This window comes from Rattus norvegicus, chromosome 6, assembly GCF_036323735.1.
Source record: "Rattus norvegicus strain BN/NHsdMcwi chromosome 6, GRCr8, whole genome shotgun sequence".
NCBI lineage: Eukaryota > Metazoa > Chordata > Mammalia > Rodentia > Muridae > Rattus > Rattus norvegicus.
Window position 1 is genome coordinate 88,911,455 of NC_086024.1, and position 17,564 is coordinate 88,929,018.

General features: G+C 38.0%; 2 protein-coding genes across 14 annotated transcripts in view; one reads left to right on the forward strand and one right to left on the reverse strand.

The window, feature by feature from the left end:
* The window catches only part of Fancm (FA complementation group M), a 53,804-nt gene extending 48,557 nt beyond the window's left edge, over window positions 1–5,247 (forward strand). The window contains exons 22-24 of one of the 11 annotated variants that reach the window (XM_056985575.2): window positions 1,055–1,346; window positions 1,819–1,912; window positions 4,436–4,570. In XM_056985575.2, coding sequence (XP_056841555.1) covers window positions 1,055–1,346; window positions 1,819–1,891 — 365 coding nt within the window. In that variant the 3' untranslated portion in view covers window positions 1,892–1,912; window positions 4,436–4,570. The other 10 variants (XM_056985577.2, XM_063261918.1, XM_056985576.2 and 7 more) reach the window with 10 other exon arrangements.
* A 2,041-nt stretch (window positions 5,248–7,288) lies between these two features.
* The window catches only part of Mis18bp1 (MIS18 binding protein 1), a 49,483-nt gene continuing 39,207 nt past the window's right edge, over window positions 7,289–17,564 (reverse strand). For 2 of the 3 annotated variants that reach the window (XM_006240138.5, XM_063262505.1), the window contains 6 exons: window positions 16,225–16,397; window positions 13,800–13,960; window positions 11,687–11,835; window positions 9,591–9,690; window positions 8,322–8,376; window positions 7,289–8,195 (listed from right to left, as the gene is read on the reverse strand). In XM_006240138.5, the coding sequence (XP_006240200.1) occupies window positions 8,098–8,195; window positions 8,322–8,376; window positions 9,591–9,690; window positions 11,687–11,835; window positions 13,800–13,960; window positions 16,225–16,397 (736 nt within the window). In that variant the 3' untranslated portion in view covers window positions 7,289–8,097. The remainder of the gene's footprint in view (window positions 8,196–8,321; window positions 8,377–9,590; window positions 9,691–11,686; window positions 11,836–13,799; window positions 13,961–16,224; window positions 16,398–17,564) is intronic. The other variant, NM_001109531.1, reaches the window with a different exon arrangement.

The window sequence follows — 17,564 nt, forward strand, 5'->3', positions numbered from 1 at the left end:
ACTTGGTACCACTATGTTTTCGTTGGTCATTGTATTTCAATGAGGCTCATTAAGACTGAACAATAAGAAACCAAAGGAGAAGGCCAAAAGATGAATTCCCTAAACAGTACAACCATGGGAAGAAAGAGGACGCAGGTGCTTAGGATCAGGTCGTGTGGGGTTGGTGGGAAGAGCTGAGTAATTCTGGGCTGAACAACTTCTTTGTTACAGGGCAGTAAGTGTTTGCTGAAACCGTGAGTATAAGTGATGGTGTACTTGAGGGGGAGAGGGGTTCATTCTAAACATGAAAAGATGGATTTACACAAGTCACTTACCAATGCGGGATTGGAATTATAGCTAAGGACTTCTCTAGTAGTAACTGAATCGGAGGATCCGATGAGAGCAGAGAAAAGATCCTGGGATGGGGAGCAGGCAGGTGCACTGATTTCTGCTCTCTCCAGCTCCGTCGGTCATTGACAAACCATTGACTGAATAGCAAGTGTTTAGTGTTGAGATGCTTACGTGCCCTGCTCATCTCAGGGTGTCAGAAGGGTGAGATAAAACCTTGTGATGAAAGCCATTATGGAAATTTGGGAACCTTAAATAAAGGGAAATAGTGGTTTGTGGCAATCGGACAGCATTTCCTTCCTCATGCTGTATGCCTTGGAGAAGCCACTTCATATTTCAGAGCTCGGCTCCTTTTGTCTCAAGCGGTGAAGAAAACCGCTTAAGACAAAGTGGACAGTGATATGGTAGAAATGCTGGAAAAATAACTTTCTGACAAGCTTAATGAAAGGCAACATTAGAAGGCCATTCGGGTATTTTTTTTTTCAATCACTGGACTAAGCAGTCAATTTTATATCAACTAATTCAATATTTAATGATCTTTATGTAAGTTAATTTCAGATCAAATATTGGAGAATCAATTTAAAGCTTAATTATAGTTTCTCATCAGTAAAAGGCACCACTCACTAACTCAGGGATGAGAGGCTAGAATTCTATAATAAAGTATATCAACTGTTCTTCCTGATTTTATCACTCAACTTTTCATTTTCCCTGAATATGAAAATTTCAGGAGACATATCAAAAATGTTTAGAAGAACAAAGTGCTATGACAGTTTGCTGACTGCCTTAGTTGGTGCTGGAATCCGAATCCTTTTCAGCTCTGGACAAGAAGAAACTGCAGGTTTAATAAAGGAGCTGTCGTTGGTGGAACAAAGAAAGAATGCCGGGATTCATATTCCAGCAGTGCTAGACACTGGTACATGTGAGGCACTCCAGTTCTACTTAAGTATTCCCGGTGTAAGTTATGTGACTGCCTTAAATATGTGTCACCAGTTTTCATCTGTGAAAAAGATGGTGAACAGGTATGTCTACTTTACTAGTATTTTTAAATGGTTGCTATTTCTTAAATTGTATTAGTGTGTGCGTGCACGTGTGCATGTGCATGCGTGTGGATGTGCATGCGTGCACGCATCCCCCTGCCTACCACACTGTTCACATCAGTCACAGAACCGGTTTTTTTGCCAGTTCTCTCCTACCATGTGAAGTCTGAGGGACCACATCCAAGTGATGATGCCCAGCAGCAGACACATTTACCCATCTTGATGGTTTGGAAAAAAGCCTTTATGACTAATTTCTCCTTTCTTTATGCTTATCCAGAGTTGTTAAGAATGATATCTTGGAATTCCCACTGGTTCCTTAGTATTTTTTACATCACCCCTCCCCTGCCTCCTAGCCTTTCCCAGCTACCTTCCCTCAAGCCTATCCCATGCCCTTCCCAAGCTGATAGCCTCCTTTTATTATTGTTACACAAGTATTTTGTATGCACAAATATAGGAAGAGACAACCCGCTGAGCGGTTTTTGTGTGTATACAGTTTCAAGGCTGACCGTTCTGCACTGGACAAGTGAGGGGGCTGGTCCCTAGTGAAGGTAAATTCTTTCTCCCAGGAGTCATTATTTGCCTGTAGTTCTTCATGAATGGGACCCTGGGAAAAATTTCCCCTTGTACATTAGCATGTCCATTGATGCCGCCTTGTTAAGCCTTGCTTATGCAGTGGTTTCTGTCTTCTTTAAGCTTGTGCTGTTCCAACTCCTCTCATTGTCTTTTTGCCTGTCCTGATGCTATTAGACTTCTCATGGAGCTTGTTTTTCATTTCCAGTCTTTCAGGTTGGTTTGTCTTCACTATTTTTGTTATTGTTTTTCTTGACTTCTTTAGTATTTTGCATTACCTTATCTCATTCAGCTTATTTATGTTCCAAGTAAGTTTATTCTTTGAATATGTTCACAGTCATTCTTTTGAGTTCTCTCTGGGATCTCATCTAACACACGCTCACAAGATGCCATGATTGTCCATCTAGTAATTCCTGGAGTTGTCTTGGTGTGTGTTTATTCCATGTGTATGCATCTGTTATTCTTTCCTTGGTTTTATCATATATACTATGTCTATGTAATGACTGTAAAATCTTGTCTTAAGATTAAAAATCTTGGTGTTGGGGATTTAGCTCAGTGGTAGAGCGCTTGCCTAGCAAGCGCAAGGCCCTGGGTTCGGTCCCCAGCTCCGAAAAAAAAGAAAAAAGAAAAAAAAAAGATTAAAAATCTTATATCTCATTTCTCTTGTTACTAGTAAAGTTGGTTGTTTCTGTTTTTAATTAAAATATAATTGTATCATTTCCTCCCTTTCCTTCCTGCCCCTGTCATGTCATTTTGTACCTCCCACTTTCATATTGATGGCCTCTATGATGTTGCACACATGCACAAAACTATATAAATACAACCTTCTGAGTCTGTACTACTTATGAATATGACTTCAGGGCTGACCACTTAAATCAACTAATTGGGGCCCATCCCTGGAAAAGAACAATTGTCCCTTTCTCTGGAATCATTAATTGCCTATAGTTCATTGTCGGTGCGTAGGGCCCTGAAAGACTTTCCTCCTCCCATGTTAGTATGCCTATTGGTATTTACTTCTTTGGGTACTGTTTAAGTAGCAAGGGGGATAGCTACCCTGTTGTTTCTAGGAGACAGAGTCTCAAAGATTTCCTGCTCCTCTGCCTCTTGCTATCCTCTCACCACTTCTCCTCCAAGCCTTTCATGCAGGAGGCTGTAGACGTATCCATGAGTCTGAGCACCTTAAAATCAGCTGACCTCTGCAGTTTGACCAGTTGTGGCTTTCTGACCTCTGTCTGCTGCAAAGAGCTTTAAATTATATCTATTGGAGTCCACAGGCATCATATCTAGGTAGAGAGCTACTGTCTGGTACAATGATGTTTGATCTAGGAGAGGAGCTTTTGGATCAGATCCTACTTGAATCTTCTGAGGTCTGGGTCCTACATGTGTGGAGTCTTCAGCATCAGGGGCTTACCTTAAACCTCTGAGAGGCAACCGTAGTCACATCAATAGCCTCTATTGTTATAAGAGTGAGTCTCTTGTCTTCCCCTAACTACTCAAAAGGAGGTTTCTCATGCCTGCTACTAGGGTTCTTTTAGTCTATGGCTCTTGTGAGAAGCATTGTCTATATACACATACTATACGTCTTGTCATCTTAGATAAATATAATACAGAATAATTCTAAAAGGCTTTTAGCAAGCATCATTCAATTTAGTTTCCCTTTTCCCCATGTGGTTCTAAGTTTTGTCAAGTGGACAGCAAAAACAACTTACACACTTTGTCAGAAGTGTCAACCCCCAGTCACAAAGGACTTTTCCCACCTTTTAAAGGTCCAGTCTTCTTTTTTTTTTTTCAAAATAAGAAAATCTTACTAATTTTTTTTTTTTTTTTTATTAACTTGAGTATTTCTTATATACATTTCGAGTGTTATTCCCTTTCCCGGTTGGTTTCCGGGCAAACATCCCCCTCCCCCCTCCCCTTCCTTATGGGTATTCCCCTCCCAACCCTCCCCACATTGCCGCCCTCCCCGCAACAGTCTAGTTCACTGGGGGTTCAGTCTTAGCAGGACCCAGGGCTTCCCCTTCCACTGGTGCTCTTACTAAGGTCCAGTCTTCTAATACTGCCAATCTCAGCTTCAGGGCCCTACATATGAGTAATTTGGGAAAGATTTCCAAGATGTTTACTCCAGTGCAGATCTGAAGTTTTAAGTTTGTGTAGATGACTGTTTGAGACATCATTATGTAGCCTTGGAAGATGTAGACCATGCTTTCTCTAAACTTTGCTTTCCAAATGCTGGGATTGCAGGAGTGTACTACCATGCCCAGTATATTGTTGAAGGCTTAAACAAAGTAAGCTTTCATGCTACTGTCCTAATGCTGTTAACTCACGTGGAGTGGAAGAAGTTTTGAGTGTGTGCTGGTAACTAATGAAGCGCCTCCTACCGGCTGGACGAGTGCTCACCACTGAGTTGCATCTCTATCATGAGCCATGTTAAAAACAGTAATTTCATAAAAGCCAAATTCACTTGGTTTTTTTTGTTTTGTTTTGTTTTGTTTTGTTTTCAGCTCCCCTGAAGAAATCTCCACATGTGCGCAAGTAACTCATCAAAAGGCTGAGGAAATCTATAAATATATTCACTATACATTTGATATGCAAATGTTACCAAATGATCTTACTCAGGAAAGACAGAAATCAGAAACATGCTCGACACTCTGAGTCACTACGAAAGAACTCTCATAATGCTAATATATTTCAATAATCATTGTAGTTTGTGATTACCAGTTTAAAATATGTAAATATTTCATCTCTTAATGATCTTTACATTGTATACTTTTTTATTTATAAACTATATAATTTATTTTTAAAAGGAAATCTTTGATATTCCACAATCATTTTGATTAGACCAAAACAAATTTTTACTGAATAAATCAAGACTGTGTGAAGTGATCAGAGTGGTTTAAGCATCTAAGTAAAGCAAAGAGCTGGGAGGTGTTCAGCTGCCTCATGTGTTGTGCCTTGTGTTGGCTGCACAAGCCTGATGACCTGAGCTCATCCTGTGCTGGCTGGTCTAATGTCAACTTAAGTTATCTGGAAGGAGGGAACCTTGATTGAGAAAAGATCTACTGTAAGTAGTTATTGTTGGGAGTGGACCAAAACCATTACTGGTGGTGCCATCCCTGGGCTGGTGGTCCTGGGTTCTATAAGAAAGCAAGATGAGCAAGTCACGTGAAGCAGGCCAGTAAGCAGTACCCCTCCGTAGCCTCTGCATCAGCTCCTGCCTCCAAGTGCCAGCCCTGCTTGAACTGCTGTGCTGACATCCTCCGGTGAAGAGACTATGATCTGGAAGTATAAGCCAAATAAAACCTCTCCTCCGCAACTTGAGCTTTGGTTATGGTGTTTCAGCACAGCAGTAGAAACCTAAGACAGTTTCCCAACAGCCATGTAAAAGCCAAACACAGTGACAGAATCACAGTGCCAGAGACTTCAGAGAGTTGAGGAGAGCAGGAGCTTGCTAGCCAGTATAGCAAAATTGGTGAGCTCCAGATTCGGTGCAAAACTGTCTCAAAAATAGATGAAAATAACGCCATGTCAATTTCCGGCCGCCACACAAATAATGCTTGCCTCTGTGTTCACATCTACATGCATATACAGAAAAGATGTGTATGCTGATTTTGACGACACATTCCTGAAATACCAGCACATTGTAGGCCAAGGCAGTAGGCACATGATTTTGAGGCTAGCCTTGGCTAAAAACAAGATCCTGTCTCAAAAATGCATAAAAGCAAGATGTATTTTAGAATTTTTCCAAGAATAACAATTTGTGCTGTATGTGAATTATAATATATAACATTTTAAGTGTACGAAGTCTAGGACCTGAAGAGATGGCTCAGAGGTTAAAAGCACACACTGCTCTTGCATGTCCAACACCCCCACCTTAAAACTGCCAGCTTCAGTGTTTCCAATGTCTTTGGCCTTCTTAGGTAGTGCACTAGCATTGTACAGGCACACGAACATTAAAATGATTGATTGATAGATAGATGATAGATAGGTTTAAATAATATATACTGAGTAAAAAAATAGATGTGAAACAAATGATCTAATAAAGTCAAATGTTTAATATATTGTTACCACCTAATAAAACCTCTATCCAAGTAGAGTCCAGTATTTAACATGAACTTACGTCATAAGTATCTTAAGATGTGCCTCTGTCTATATGTGCAATATGAGGCTTCTTTCTGTCAGCTCTTCCTGCCTCCAGTCCCAAGAGATGTCCCTCGTCCTAAACTTCAGAACTCATCTATTTCAATTTATTTGTTACTGGGTCATAAAAATGAGGCCTTGAAACTTGCTTGTTCATACACTGGCAAATTTAGAAATACTACCCAGAAACAAACTTCTTTTTTACAAAAGGTACTCCATTCTGAATTTCGGTCATCTGTGGTCACTTTAAAATCTGACCTCCAGCATGCCACTGGTCTCTTAATTGTCTAAACCAGAGGAAATAGCATTCCAACATAATGGCTGGTGTGCAATTAGCAATTCTCAGATCCAAATTCACATATTCTATAGCCATTCAGCTAAAAAAAAAACCAGTGCTAGCTGTAAAGATCTAATGGCTTTATTCTAAAATATTAGCCATCACCCTTAACCACCAGCACAGCATCATGTTACATAGTGACAACTGTTTAAATAACCTTTCTTTTGTTCTACAATTAGCAATAACTGCAGGTTATCTGGGAGAGAGGTAGTATTGGAGATTAAAACTGGCACTTTCTGCATGGTAGACAAGTGTCCTAACAGCTATCTCCTGCCTCCTCCCTCCCTATAGGAACATCATGGCTTTCTATATTTTAAAAACATTTATTCATTTTTTTCTTTGTGTGTGTGTGTATGTGTGTGTGAGAGAGAGAGGGGGGGGAGTCCAGTACCTGTGACAGCCAGCAGAGTACTCACGCTCCTGGAGCTGGAATTACAGGTAATTGTGTTATTACCAAACATAGGTGCTGGGCACCAAATTCATGTCCTTTATAAGAGCAGCAAGTACTCTTAAGTGCTGGGCCATCTCTCCACTCCCTTAATTTTGTTTTTGAGACGGGAACTTAAATTGCCCAGGTTAGCCACAAACTTGGAAGTTCCCCCTGCCTCAATTTCCTGAGTAACTGGTATTAATTACATGACTGAAACACCAAGCCTAGTAACAGGCTTAACTTAAAAGCCTGCTCTACATAGTGCAGCCCAGCTACACAGTAGGACCCTGACTTGGGTAGAAAGACAGAAACAGAGAAATAGGAATGGATGAGTTATGTTTTACTATAGGTTCCAGTGTGTTTTTAGGAAACAAGTTAGAAAGCAGTAGTAAAATTATTTTCAAAAAACCCAAAACAACAACAACAACAAAAAAATCCAAAAACAAATACTTCACAAGTTTACATTTTTATTTGAGCAGTCTAACTGGATGCAAAGTGAAGATGAATACATATTATAGCCAGAGGACAAATAACAGGCCAAACTTTAAAACAATGGCAGAATGAAAGTTACCTTTTAAAGCTGTCAAAAACGGAAAACCTGTTTATTCTGGCATTATAATTCCTTATAATGGTGGATCTATCAACTATATATAACAGGGCTACAGAATATAACAGAACCTGTCCTCTGGTTCCTTTAATTTATAAAATAATAAAGAACAATGAATTAGAGATAGAGACACAAACAGACCAATGTATAGTAAATTTAAGAGAAACTATCAGAAGAAAAAGCATGTAAAACATAAAAACATGTGAAACAGTTTGAATTACATAACTTAGACAGAGAAGGAACTCGGGCTTGTGCATGATGCTAAAAGTTTCCATTCTAGTATCTGCCAATCCACACTCTTAAATCCAGACCCTTACCTCACTTCATTTAAGGGCTTTTAAATTTTTATTTAAAAATGTATTTGAGACATGATTACTAAAATAAACAGTCTTGGATGTTCAAGAGATTGAGCTTTATATACATTAACATTACAAACATACAATTTACAAATGCATACACAGGCAAAATAATCATACTCATTAGCTGTAACAGCATTCTGAGGAATGCTCTTAGGGCGTTTACCTTGCATACAAACATAGGACATCTTTGGGAGACAAATCTGCATTCCCTTACTACAAAGAGAATAGTGAGTCATCAAATGAAAGTATAAGTATATTCTGCTTGATGGTAAAATTCCTGCAAATCCGTTTTACTATAAGTCAGAACTGGAAAAGTAATAATCTTTCTCTTCTTCATCTGATTCTCTATCATCAATGAAATACTTTGCAATATCGGTGTTTTCACCTAAATCTGTAAAGAAAATTTAATGAAAAGGATTAATAATTTCCAGTCATTTTAACAGAATTGAAAACAACTCTAAGCTCATCAAATAGAGATCATGTTATAATGGAATTAAGCTACAAAATAAAGAAATACCTTTGTTAAACAGGGCTTTTCGTGTTGGTGTTGGAGATGAGAGATCAGTTTCAACCTGTAAAAAAGTGCATGTTAATAGCTAAGTTGTATCTCCTGTGAGACCTCCTCACTAAGCAAGTGATCAACTATGCTTTCTCCCATAACCTTAAACATGGACGTGGTACATCAATTTCAGTCACTACAGAAAACAAATTCTTGAGTTTATCCAGAGCAGAATCCATTGTGTTGATTTCCACTGTTGGCAAACACTCATATATAAGAAACTTTTCAAACTAGTGCTACATAAGGCAAAGAATATGTGCGACCTATAACAGTTGCTGAAGTGTGCTCAGTTCTTAGCATCTTAGTTTGGAATGCAATGTTATTACCTCTGTGTGATGAGAAAAATCACAGTAATACATCATTTACTTCGCATAACTACTCAGTCACAAGTCCTTGCGATTATCCAAATTTGCCTAGATTAAGAAAGGCTAGTCACTTGCTTAGTGTAATGGGGCTGGTACCAGTTACTGTGAAATGAGCACTTTCCTCTCCCCACGCCAACACTGGCTAGAGACACCAGGCTGAAAAGAATTGGATAAATCACAATTTTGAGCATTGCTAAAAGTGCTAAAAGTGTTTGTTTCTGAGATAGTATTGGGAATTGGACTCAGGGCATACCGGACAAATGTTCTATTACTGAGTCATGCTCCCACCACTCCAAAAAGATGTCTTTGTCCAGGGTCTATTCATTATTAAGGCTACCTTCAATTAGTTTTCTGTGTTTGGATTTTAAATACTAAATCTGAAACTGTTTTAAAGCTATTAAAGATTAGACGAAATCCTTATTCTTTAAAAGTCAATAATTCTTTAAATCAATAGTCTGGAATCAGTTGTTGACTAGGTATACAATATTTTTATATATTGCTTAAAACATCCCTTTTGGACTGGCATTTTCTAATCAGTTTTCTTTTTTTTTCCTTTTTTTTTTTTCGGAGCTGGGGACCGAACCCAGGGCCTTCACTGAGCTAAATCCCTAACCCTCTAATCAGTTTTCAAATGAGACTTTTCACCCATTCTCATCTTGGGTCAGTTCATTCTGTCTAGGAGCTGTCATCGATAGTCCTACAGTTCTTATGTACTTATATAACTAATAGCTTCATATTAGAATTAAATTAGGTTATAAGTTCCTGAAGGGCAAGGACGGTTATACAACTTATGATCACCACAGTTTATCAAGCGTTATGGCTGTTCTACGTATAGTGTAGGATAAATAATAAACACACTTACTGTTTTTTTCCTAATGTTGCCCCAGACAAGGTTACCATTACTCTTGCCATATTTTTTAGCATTTTTTTGCATGTGGTAAATATATTTGTCACAATCATTCCTGTGTGAATATAAATAACAAGATGTCAAATCAACATTATCATTATTCTACCCATATGTTAAACAGCAATTAATCAAAGTCTAAAATTTTCTTAACTTTACTCAAATGACTATCCTAGGAAATTATGTTTTGCTAATTGGTCACTACCCTATTGTGGTTGTTTGAAGAAGAATGGCCCCCATATTCTTATAGGTTAGTAAGCTTAGTCATCAGGGGTGGTATTACACGAGATGGGTTAGGAGGTGTGGCCTTGAGGTTTCAAAAGGCCAAACCAAGCCCAAGGTCTTTCTCTTGCTATTGCCTGCTGATCTAGATGTAGAACTCTCGCTCCTTCTCCAGCACCATGTCTGCCTGCAAGCCACCACGCTCCTGCCATGATAATGAACTAATAATCATCCGAAACAGTAAGCGAGCCCTGATTAAATGCTTTCTTTTAGAAGAGTTGTTGTAGTCATAGTGTCTTTTCACAGCAAAAGAACAATAACTAAGATACCATCTAGGTTTATCCCTAAAACTGTTCACTTCCTATCTTTACTACTTTTGTTGTTCATTTCCATTAATCAAAACCAAATATCACAGTTGATCTCTTTTAGATTATACCTGGTTTAAAAATTATCAATTTACATTTTCCAATTATACCAAGTTCCAATCTAACTTAGCTAGTATTTTCTTTCTATATAATTGTGTCTCTTGTTTGATTATATATTAAGATAAATAACTTAATCACAAACATTGTTGTACAAATGAATAAACCCACCAGCTACTAATATTTTGCTTAGTGAATGACAGGTCTACCCAGATCAGCAGCCTATAGGTTTACTTTCCAAGGGATTGTTCTGTATAACAGAAGTCAAGTTTTTCACTTTATAATAGTTCTCAAATTGTCATTAAAAAGTAACCCTGTACACATGCACATCCCTTTTCAGGTTTGGAGACAGTATCTTACTATGTAGTCCCGGCTGTCTCCAAACTCAATGATCTGTTTGTCTCGATTCCAAAGTGTTGGAATTAAAGGCATGCTTATCAAATTAACTTCTAGTTTCTTTGAACATTGTGATACAAAAGTAGGATTCCTGGGTCAAAGTTCATGGTTATAATAACAGATGCCAACAAATTGCAACTGCACAGGTAATACTGATTTATAGTTTTTAACATGTTGCAAAAAAGATTACTATTTCATTAATTTGCAGTAATGCTAAATATGCTAAAGGGAACATTTTTTGTATTAAGTTATTTTATATTCCTTTTAAACAGGTTTTATAGAATTAATTTTAATTCTGTGTGCATGTGGGAGTTGGGGTGGGGGATATGCACATGAGTGCACTGCTCATGGAGACCAGAAGAGGAAGTCATATCTGTTGGAGCTACAATGAATTCAGAATTGCCTGACTTAGGTGCTAGGATCCTAACTCAAGTTCCTCAAGAGCACTAAGTACTCTTTACCACCTAGCCATTTCTCCAGGCCCAGCAGAACAGTTTTTTCTCTGATTGTCTTAATACTATAGACAGTTACTGGTGGCAGATAAAACATAATTATTAAACCCTTTCATTGGTGATTTATGGGTTTTGCATTTCAGTTAGAAAGACTTAACCAGGGGTTGAGGATTTAGCTCAGTGGTAGAGCACTTGCCTAGCAAGTGCAAAGCCCTGGGTTTGGTCCACAGCTCCAGAAAAAAAAAAAAAAAAAAAAGACTTAACCAACAGTAATAATATATGTATAGTAATATGTATAGTATATACAAAACAGTATAGTATATATAAAATCATATATAATTTTAGTTGAAATTTTTAATATATATTTTTGAAAAATTTCAACTAAAATCCCACTTCCAATATTATACATTGAGATAACCCATAACTTGCTGAAACTAACCATGCTTAAAATTTATTCTTCATTTTTTAAAATAACTTTCCCTTGATGCTTCATCATTTCACAAATGTTTAAATGTTCTTGAATATTAAATTAACTTGAATATAAAATTAGCACCACATTTACCTGTTTATAGAAGCTAGCATACTAGGACTGACATGCTGACATTTCGGAGTAGTGCTTGTCAATGTCGAAGTAATGGATGCTGGAGATACTGGATTCCTGTCCATAGCTAGCAGGAAATCATCATCTTGACTGTATTGAAAACTTGGCAACTAGAAAACAAATATTTTCACCAAGTTCTCAAATTTTTCTCATCACAAAATAATTTTGTGGGTTAGGTTGTTTTCTTCTATAATTTTTTTCAAGTTTTATAATTAAAACTAATAGAACACAGAACAGTCACCATAAAAACAATTTTCTCTTGTACAAAATAAAGATAATTACATCTATTTCTAAAGGCTGTGGAGAAGAGAGGTAGTCAGGTGTTTTCTAAGCATGTAGAAAGCTTTTAGTCTTTATGACCCATATAGTCCCGATTAGTCAAGTCTCTTACCGCAGTATGAAGGCTGTAATACATAATATGAAAGCCAACAAGTATGGTTATGTCATACTAAAACTTGGTTTATAAAAACAGGTGAAAGGGCCACCAAGACAGCACAGCTGGTAAAGGTCCCTGTGTGAAGCTGGGTGATCTGAGTTTAATCCCTGCAGCCAGGTAAAGGCTAAACTCACTGAGAAGTGGTGGAGATAGATCCTAGGGTCTGCACATGTAATCCCTAAGATACATCCTTGTGTGTCAACTTGACACAGCTGGGGTTATCACAAAGAAAGGAGCCTCCCTTGAGGAAATGCCTCCATGAGACCCAACTGCAAGGCATTTTCTCAGTTAGTAATCAAGGTGGGAGGGCCCCTTGTGGGTGTGCCCTGGCTGGTGGTCTTGGGTTCTATAAGAAAGCAAGCTGAACAAGGCAGGGGAAGCAAGCCCTCCATGTAAGCAGCATCCCTCCATGGCGTCTGCATCAGCTCCTAACCTCCAAGTTCCTACCCTGAGTGGGTTCCTGTCCTGACTTCCTTTGGTGATGAACAGCAATGTGGAACCCTTTCCTTCCCAACCTGCTTCTCACTCATGATGTTTTGTGCAGGAATAGAAATCCTGACTAAGACACATCCCTAACTTTACATGTTGGCTTTAGATCTGCAATTTTGCTTAATTTCTTCAGTTTGGGGGACTCTTTCTACTACATATAAAATCTGCACCCATCACATCTAGTATTATGTCAGTTCTTTAGGAGAATTATGTAGACTAATTGTATTTGCTGCAGGATATGTGGTCACACTGTGAACCCTGATATTGTATTGTTCACTGGAAAAACCTGTGTCTAGTGGTACGGCTCAGCCCTAGCACACACCTTTAATCCAGTCTTTCTGCTTACCATAAACAGGATTAAATAATGTTAACTATAGGTCAAGAGGCAAACAACCAATTGACAGGGAGTGAACATAGGGAAAAAACAGAGTGTAACAGGAAGTCAGGAGGACAGAGAGATACACAGGAAGGAGAAGGAAAGGACATTCAATTTGAGGGGTTTTTGAAAAGGCAAGGAGAAGGAGAGCTGACTTTTCCTTTTGGGACATAGGTAGAGGAAAAAAGTCAGCCAGGTGCTTTCTCTGTCTCTTTGAGCTACGGAGTCTTTAACATTTGAGATTTTGTTAAAAACGACATTTATCACACAAAAACATTCACTTGTTATATAGGAAACTTTTAAGCTGTCACAGCTGACCCACCCGTCTCCTGTCACTGTCTAGGTGCTGCAGCAACAGTAAAACTGTGGTCTAGTTGGTTTCCTGAGGATAAGCCCTTGTCTAGTATAGTGACACAGGGATGGAAATACAGAGGCCTCTGTCCCCTAGAGCTGTATGCATTCCAACTTTGGTCTTGTAAAAGCCTAGGCTTTCAAAATGCACCTGCCTACCAGTCGCTTTGCGTATTTTTTGTGAAAGAAAGGTAAGGTCATGTATTTCCTTGGCCCACTTCTTCATTTTTTAGGTTATAACAGTAATTCTCTTTGAAACACTCAAGAGCTGACTAGAAACTGATAAGAATGTCATTATTATCAGCAGATCTCTTCATATATTTTGTTTATGTCTGTGTAGACTACAGATCCTGGCCTTTATTATTAGTGATATACACTAACAATATATAAAAGTGCAGATTTCATGCACTCAGCAGTCTTACCTGGATTCTTTGTTTCTGCAAGGGTGTTGCAGTGAAAAAGTCATCATGGTTGTCTTTCGGCAACTGTTCCAGATAATCCCTCATTTGGCGTTTCCTTTTAAGAGTTCCCACTCTGGCAGTTATCTTAACAGTTTGCTTGTCATCAGCATCATCTGCCTCACCTAAGAATCAATAAAACATTTTGATAATGATTTGGTCGTTTATATTACCTGCTTTATAAAACTTTTATAAAAGGCTCTCTTAAGTTTCCTACAGAACAAATAATTTTTTAAATAAATTTTAAAGATTTGAGATGCGTGTGTGTGTGTGTTGCCTACATGGACTTATGTGTACCACATGCCAACTTAGCGCTGCTGAAGGTCAGAAGAAAGCAGTGGTCTTCTGGAGCTGGCATTGTGGACGGTGTGAGCCACCATCTGAGTTGTTGGGAAACAAACCTGGATCCTCTGCAAAAATAACAAGCGCTCTTAACCACTCAAACATCTCCAGTCCCACTCTCACTTTTTCAAAACATATTTCGTCCTAAGGACAACCTAATTCTGTATTTCCTTATACAGACCAAGGGTGGGCCAGCGAGATGGCTCAGCAGACAGAGCACCCTTCTCCAAGCCTGCAGGCTGAGTTCAATAGCTGAGACCTGCATGGTGGGAGACAACCAACTCCCAAAAGATGTCCTCTGACCTCCATTTTTATGACTTGGCACACACACACCAACAAGCACACAAGATACACACACACGAGTAAATGCTAATAAAATTTTAAATTAAAAAAAAAAAAAAGACGAAAAGGTAAGAGACAACCTCCCATCTAAAACTTCTATTTTATTGAGACCAAAACCTCTAATAGAGCTCGGACAAAAATGTGGTGACTTTATGAACATGGTACCTTGACACAGGCCTGTTGTCCCTTGAGCTCAGTCTGGACAAGAAAGAGACCTTTACCCGTCAAACAAGTAAGTAAATGCCAGAAGGTACTCTCAGCCTGGTAGCATACACATTATAAATAATTCTTCCTACATTGGAATGGATGCTGTATTAGCTCATGTGATACTCATAGAGCACATATGTGGTCTACATGATTAGTGTGTTCTAGGATAGCAAAAGAACATAGGAAGGACAACCTACATAGACCTACAACCAAACATTAAGTGAAGCTTGAGGAATCCTGTGGAAGAGGAGGAGGAAGGATTGAAAGCAGAGGGGTGAAGCATGCCAAAGGAAAACATACAGGATCAACTAACCTGGACCCATAGGGGTTCATAGAAACCAAACTACCAACCAGAGAGTATGCACAGGAAGGACGTAGGCCCTCTAACATACAGTTGTGCAGATTGGTCTCCTGAAGCAGCAACATGAGCTGTCTCTAACTACACTGTCTGCCTTTGGATCCATTTTCCCTAACTGGGTTGCCTTGTGTAGCCTCAATAAAAGATGTGTCTTACTGCAACTTGATATACCAAGGCTGCTTGATATCCATGGGAGGCCTCCTCTTTTCTGAGAAGAAGGGGAAGAGAGGTGGAAAGGGTAGAAGGGAAGGTGAGAAGGAAGGACTAGAAGGAGAGGAGGGGGAAGAAGCTGTGACTGGGATATAAAGTAAATAAATAACTTAATAAAAAAGAAAAGAACCTCTCCCTCCCCCAATAAAACTTGTTAACGGAACTGGAGAACATAGCCAAGTCATATAGTACTGGTCTAACAAGGCCCTAAGTTCAATTAAAAAAAAGAAAGAAAAACCAATAAAGTTACTCTGTGAGATCCACTTGATTATTAATTATTATTATACCAGGGGCATTGGGTATTCTCTATGCTTACTATAAAACGTCCTTGACAAAGAACACCTTTAACCAGCAGTCATGGACAGCAGTAAATCTCAGATTACAAAACAGAAAACTGGTAGATTCCATAGAGGATGACAGGGACTGAAAGCATATGCTCAAGTTAAATTATCCCCCAGACATTCAAGTATTTATCCAATATCAAGCTTCCCAGAACAAAAAAGACAAAAAAACCAAAAAAACTTTCTAAACTATTATTGATGGAATTAGCTACATTACATAAGGCTTAAAATATTATCTTTTATGTTCCTGATTTTAAAATTTGAAAAAAAAGATACAAATTCATGAGTAAATATAACATGTAATTGGTAAACAGTTATGAGTAATAATTAAGCCAGTGGTTGTCAACCTGTGGGTCACAGTCCCTTGGGAGTCAAACAATCATTTCACAAGAGTCACATATCAGCTATCCTGCATAGCAGATTTTACATTATAATTCAAAACACTATCAAAATTACAGTTACGAAGTACCAAGAATAATTATATAGTTGGAGGTCACAACACATGAGGAACTTCATTAAAGGGTCACAGCATTAGGAAGGTTGAGAACTACTTCAGTAAGTACTCTGAGAATACAATAACAAAATTTACCATTTTGGACCTTGAAGTTGGCTTGCTTTTTCTTAGAGACATATTTTCGAGATCCTCTGCCTTGGGGTTCTTCTGTGTATTTCTTCTGGCATTCATCAGCAGTTCGAGAACCTACTGCCATAGCCACATCTGACCAAAAGCCAGGTTTGTGCTTTGGAAGGGATGCAAAAGCACTACAGCAGACCAAAACCAGGGAAGAACAAGAAATTCAAATCAATGAAAATAATCTGAGAACATACTGAATCAGTGAACAAGAAATTCAAATCAATGAAAATAATCTGAGAACATACTGGATCAGTGATATTTACTAAGCTGGAGGATTTTTTTTTAAGACAAAATCATTCTAGGTAACTGTTCAGAAAAGATACCAATCTCTCTATTCCATAATTTTATTATTACAATATAATAAACTATGAAGATATAACAGTATATGTCTAGTAAAATGCCTTTAAACTATTTCTATTAGATATGAAAAATCTTCTAATCTTTCAACATTTTTTTCCTAAGTCCAACTAGTCAATGATTTCATCTCTGAGGGAATTCTGGCATATACTAATTTCTATGTATTGTCTATCAAGTCTTACTAGTACTAAATCTACAAGAAGATAAACTCCTAATTCTTTCATAGTTTTACGATTAGGTTTGAATAGGCATGATCAATGCATGACAAGTGTATTAAACAGAAATAGCATAGGAAAATCCTTAAATATATACAAATGTTTTAAGACTACTTATAAAAATGAAGCTGGGCATGGTGACATATACCTGTGATACCCGTACTAGAAAAAGTTGAGGAAAGAAATTAAAAAGTTAAAATTTAAGGATAGTAATACTGGGTCTAAAAAACTAATAAAGTATAAATACAAGGTGGTTCCAATTCAACCTATAAATGAAACTCTAAAAGTTCTGTTGCAAATCACTGTTTTAAAGCCTACCATACTATTTCCACCTCCCTGTACTCCCATGAAGACTTGTTATGTTGTGGTTAAGGTGACAATTAAGCCAGATAACTAATTCAGCAATTACCCTAAAATGGCACAGGGTAAATACTCCTTATCTCATATACTTAAGATACAAGTGTTTCAGGATCCAGTCAGAACATGAAATTAATTCATGTTTCATATATCTCTTCATACATACAGACCAAAAGTAATTACGGAGGTTTGTTTCTTTGATAGCTTGGAAGCATGATACTATTATTAAGTCATACCAACCTCTAGAAGATGGTTTCATATAGTCTTTTTAGTGATCCATTGTCACAGGAGGTGAAGTATGGATTTTCCACTGGTGTTATTTGTTAGGACAAAGAGTTTTAGATTTTGGAGCTTCTGAGTTTTCAG